The 5661-nt window shown below is 28.2% G+C and overlaps 1 protein-coding gene across 1 annotated transcript; it reads left to right on the forward strand.

The window, feature by feature from the left end:
* The first annotated feature begins 514 nt into the window (after nt 1-514).
* On the forward strand, nt 515-4601 carry LOC111885935 (probable peroxygenase 3). The gene is made up of 6 exons (XM_023882174.3): nt 515-698; nt 778-927; nt 1605-1690; nt 1963-2057; nt 4084-4209; nt 4293-4601. Exons 1-6 carry the CDS (start codon nt 590-592, stop codon nt 4444-4446), a joined length of 720 nt encoding a protein of 239 aa, XP_023737942.1. The 5' UTR covers nt 515-589; the 3' UTR covers nt 4447-4601.
* The last annotated feature ends 1060 nt before the right edge of the window (nt 4602-5661 follow it).

Raw genomic sequence — 5661 nt, forward strand, 5'->3', positions numbered from 1 at the left:
AGAACTACTCTTTTATTATATATATATATATATATATATATATATATATATATATATATATATATATATATATATATATATATATCATATAGTAATAAGTTCTATGGAAAACAAATAACTAGGGCAACATCTACCGGAACCAATAATCAAATGACACGTGTCCATTTCTTTCTTCATAAGTAATGTATTGTGGAAGTTATTGTGGAAGTGATGTGTTTTCATGTTTTCATTGGTTCAAATATGTGTTGCCTAATCATTCATTTTCCATATATATATATATATATATATATATATATATATATATATATATATATATATATATATATATATATATATATATATATATATATATATATATATATATATATATATATATATATATATATATATATATATATATCGCGTGCCTATTTTTAATTTTTTATTAAGCTTGTGACCCTCGTTTAAGGTTGGCTGTGCATTGACATTGAAGGTCCATGCCATTAGCTTTTGCCCGCACGACACTCATTCAACTTAACTACTATTTTATTTTGTGTTTATTTCTATAAATACCATTATCATCATGTTCATCTTCCTCAAATATTGAAAGATGGAGTTTAGCAATGACCCTGTTTCAATGGCGACAGTTGCACCCGGGGCACCTGTAACATCCGAACGTCCTATTCGCAGTGATCTTGAGTCATCCATTCCTAAACCCTGTAAGCTTTTGTAACAACTCATGCTTGATGAATCATTAATTGTTTATCTAGTTAGACTGATTTATGTGTTCTTCAAAAGACATGGCTAGAGCTATGGTTGCACCTGACATGGAACATCCCGATGGCACAGCAGATCACAACGCTCGTGGCTTGAGCGTGGTCCAACAGCATGCCGCCTTCTTTGATCAAGACAACGACGGCATTATTTATCCTTGGGAGACTTACACCGGTGAATTCCAAATTAAACTATACTAATGACTCTTTTACTTCACAAATCTTTGATTTTCATTTTATATTGAAGGAGTAATGGACTCGTATAACTACTTATTATCTCATACTTGTTAAATGGAACAGATTTCTTTTTATCATATAGATCACGGTTTTCAATATCCAATATATAAATATGAACTTCATTTAGAAGTCGAAACTTTTATATATAAGCGGCCTATAAATTTTTGTGACATATGAAAGAGTTTCTTGTCAACATGGTATGAAAGCGATCATACTATATATTGAACTCAACCTAACTGATATAGTCATATTTGGCCTCCCAAACTTTTCTAGATTAATTAAGATATTTTTAAAACATCGTTTTATACTCTTGGACAGTTTAATATATTAAACATAATTTATTAGAAATATATTAAACTTCTGTATTAATTTTAATAAATTGCATTATTAAAGAAATATCTTTGATATGTTCAAGCTGATACCAAGATTAATATCGACATATATACAAATCCAAGTAGAACGGGTCATCCAATTTGATTTGTTAATAGATATGTTTAAAGTATCTTAGTATATAGTCATGAAGTGAATAATTTTTAATCCTTAGAAATAAGTTCATATAATTATTTTTGTAACTTTTATCCGACTCAGCTACTAACGAAGTTCTCACTATTTCAGGATGTCAAGCACTTGGGTTCAATATAATATCCAACGTTCTCTTTACGTTCTTTACTCACCTGCTATTTAGTTACCCATCTCTCCCGGTGAGTTTAAGTTTAGTCTATGTGTTTTTTCAAGAGCTCAAACCTCTTAATTAAGCTTAAAGTTGTGAACCGTTATGTTTCTCCTCGAACAACGAAGTAAATTAATACCTGACTCAGCTACTAACGATGTTCTCATTATTTCAGGATGTATATATATAGTTTTAGAAAGTATATGATGATATGATATGATGTTTACCTCCAAAAAGTTGATTGCTAACCGACACTAACCAACACTAAGTTAATGAAAATACTGATACTCGTATGTACTGCAGGGTTATATTCCATCTCTCTTGTTTCCAATTTACATAGCCAACGTACATAAATGCAAGCATCCAAGTGTTTCTGGAACATATGACACGGAAGGAAGGTACTTTATACTCCCTCCGTTCGAATATTATTGTCCACAGACAAAAAAAAACAGATTAAAAAAATTATTAATTACCACTAACTTTATATAATAAAATGACAGTTTTGTCGTCACTTTGCATTTAATGTTCCATTAAATGTTTAGTTGGTTAAGTAATAATGATGGGGTATTTTGATAAAAATGTTATTTATTTTTAGAAGTGGACTATTATTTTGAGACAAACCAAAAAGGAAAGATGAACTATAATTTTTGGACGGATGGAGTATATTATATGAAGGGTTAATGTCCTACTAATGTAAAAACATCATTTTTTTATTTGTGCAACACAATGGATTTTATAGAAAATATGCTACCAAATTTAGTTTTATGACATAAATAACAAACTTTGAAAAACTAGTTTCTTGGTTAGATGACACCAGCTATATCAAGGGAAAATTGCAATAAATTCCCTATATATTGGTCTTATAATTGACTTAGTCCATATATTTTTTTATTCAATTAGGTCCTAAAAACCGGTAATCGTATTCAATTTAACCCTTTGACCCGGTAAACAAATCATCCAACATTCGAAAATTACATTTTTGGCCCAGATTTCAAAATTTATTACAAATTTGGTCCAAAATTTACACTTTTGGCCAAGATTTTAATTTTGTTTTACAAATTTGGTCCAAAATATACCATTTTGGACCAAATTTTAGATTTTTGTTATGATTTCATCCTAATTTTAGTTATTTATACAACTTTTTTTCTTTAATAAAAATTCGAATGTTTTTTCTTTATAAAATCATATTTATACAAAAAAAAATGTATGCAAACACTTGTTTTATTACCTTAATATTATATTTTATACTGCCAAATAAATCTTAATTATTAATGAAATCCAAAAATAATAGAAGATAAAGACGAGTACAAGATGTAAATGTTTTGACTTTATTTGAATCAAAAAGTTGGAAAGCATCTTTACACCAAGTCTTAACAATATATAAGGTCTTTTTGTCACTTATTAGAGGAGAATAACACATAATATATGAGTAAAATAATGAGTAGTTACAAAAACCGAGTAGGTAAAAATAAAATGTTTGGTCAATGTTTTCAAATATATTCATAATGTCACATTTCATAATTTATTTGACATTTTCAAAAGATACTATTCTAACCCATCAAAGATCAAACATTATTAATGCAATATTTACCAATGAAATCCCCATCAATAATCTTCATTTATCCACATCCAATATTCAATTAAATCGTCAAAGATCAATCTACATGACAACAAACATCCAATTTCTACGAATCGCACTTCGAGTCGTTCAAAGAAGAGGACTCAATCATGACAATAAATCAAGTCAAACAGATGTTTGAAAAAAATCATTTTCATAACAACAATCCGGAGACCGATCAAATAAATAAGATTGTAAAAATCAAATGAGAAATAGATTCAGAATAAGAAATTGATCGATTAGAAGAGACAAAATGATATGCGATTCAAATTCAGAAATAAAACTAGCTTTCTTGATCTTCAAAATACAACCTACTAGACTTATGAAAAATCAAATCGATGAATACTACCTTTTGAACCAAATTTTTTTTGTATAAAACAAGTGTTTTGTATACATTTTTTTTGTATAAATATGATTTTATAAAGAAAAAACATTCAAATTTTTTTTGAAGAAAAAAGTTGTAAAAATAACTAAAATTATGATGAATTCATAACAAAATTCTAAAATTTGGGCCAAAATGGTACATTTTGGACCAAATTTGTAAAAAAAAAATTAAATCTAGGCCAAAGGTGTAAATTTTGGACCAAATTTGTAAAAAATTTTGAAATTTGGGCCAAAAATGTAATTTTTGAAAGTTAAGTGACCTGTTGACCGGGTTAAGGGGTTAAATTGAATACGATTACCAGTTTTTGGGACTTAATTGAATAAAAAAAATATAAGGACTAAATCGATTATAAAACCAATATATAGGGACTTTATTGCAGTTTTCCCGATATATCAACATTGAAGTTAATTTCTTTTTTTAGGTATGTGCCAGCAAATTTTGAGAACATGTTCAGTAAATATGGCAAAACTACACCTAATAAACTAACATTCAAAGAGATATGGAGTATGACATCAGGAAATCGTGTTTCACTTGACATCATTGGATGGTTTGTGCTTCGATCACTACGAACAAAATCATTTTAAGCAATTCAAGTTTAAATTCTAATTAAGTATGTTTAATATGCTACAGGATATTAAATAAGGTCGAGTGGGTTGCTGTGTACTTAATTGCAAAAGATGAAGAAGGTTACCTGTCAAAGGAAGCCATGAGAGGCGTCTTCGATGGCAGTTTATTCGACAAAATTGCCAAAAGGAATGCAACCAAGGGTAAAAAGAGACGTTGATAATGATCATATAAGCCTATACATAAAATGAACATATCAATAATGCAATAAAAGTTGAAGTATTTGTATTCAACAACAAAACTTAAATACCTTAAATCTGTGGATATTGTAAACAACATTCGAAAAAAAAAACTTGGATTGCTATTGCACATGGACCCATGGTGTTTCAATCGTTGTTTGTCCAGTCACAAAACTTAACGAAAAACCAATTAGACCCAGTTTAGGTCCAATTCAAAGGCTTGTTGTGATTACATGCATGTTTTAATATATTTGTGAACCTTTTTTCTATTTATACACATGTATATACCATATTTGTATATGTTTGAATAAATATTTAATTGTTAATACGAAAATGCGTTTTAACAAAATAATGAAATATTAGAAAACATAAGATAGACAAAACATTATTATGTCAGTAAAATAAATAAAAGTTATTATTAAACATTATACCAATAATCTTTAAAAAGAGACCCCACAATGCAAATCAGGGCTTAAACCATGAAACGCCCAAAAAATCGCTAGTGTTTCGTTGTTGCACTATCATGTGGGCCTTGGACGAGTTGACCTGAACGGCTTGGATAGGGTGATTTACTATTGGTTATCAACTATGTACATATTATTAGGAATGAGTGAGTAAAAACCGCATCGCAACTAAAATTAACCGTAAAAGCCGTATAAACTGCAACCGATAAATCGCAACCGCAATAAAAATCGATGGTGAGGTTTTCTGTTTTTCAAAAACCACAAATTTGCGGTGCGGTGCAGTTATTAATTTTCAAAAACCATAGAAAAACCTCACCGCATCGCATGTATTATATAAAATTTTTATTATTAATTATTAATATATTAAATATTAAAAATAAGATAAGTTTCATAGATGAAAGATGAATAAAATGCTAGAAGACAAAAGTGTTGGTTTTTTTTGTTATGTTTGACTTTGAAAATTTGTGAAATTATACAATTTTAAGATATTTACTATTAATTACTATTCATTTGACGTTTTTAAGATATTAATTGTTTGTGATTTAAGTTAATTGTCTTATACCTTATATTATTATTATTATTATTATTATTATTATTATTATTATTATTATTATTATTATTATTATTATTATAAGTAATATGTCTGAACTCTTAAAACCGTTTGAGCTCTAAAATATGGTTAAAAGCACACAAAATAACCGCACCAAATCCATGCGGTTAATAACCACAACA

This window comes from Lactuca sativa, chromosome 1 (genome assembly GCF_002870075.4).
Source record: "Lactuca sativa cultivar Salinas chromosome 1, Lsat_Salinas_v11, whole genome shotgun sequence".
NCBI classification, from domain to species: domain Eukaryota; kingdom Viridiplantae; phylum Streptophyta; class Magnoliopsida; order Asterales; family Asteraceae; genus Lactuca; species Lactuca sativa.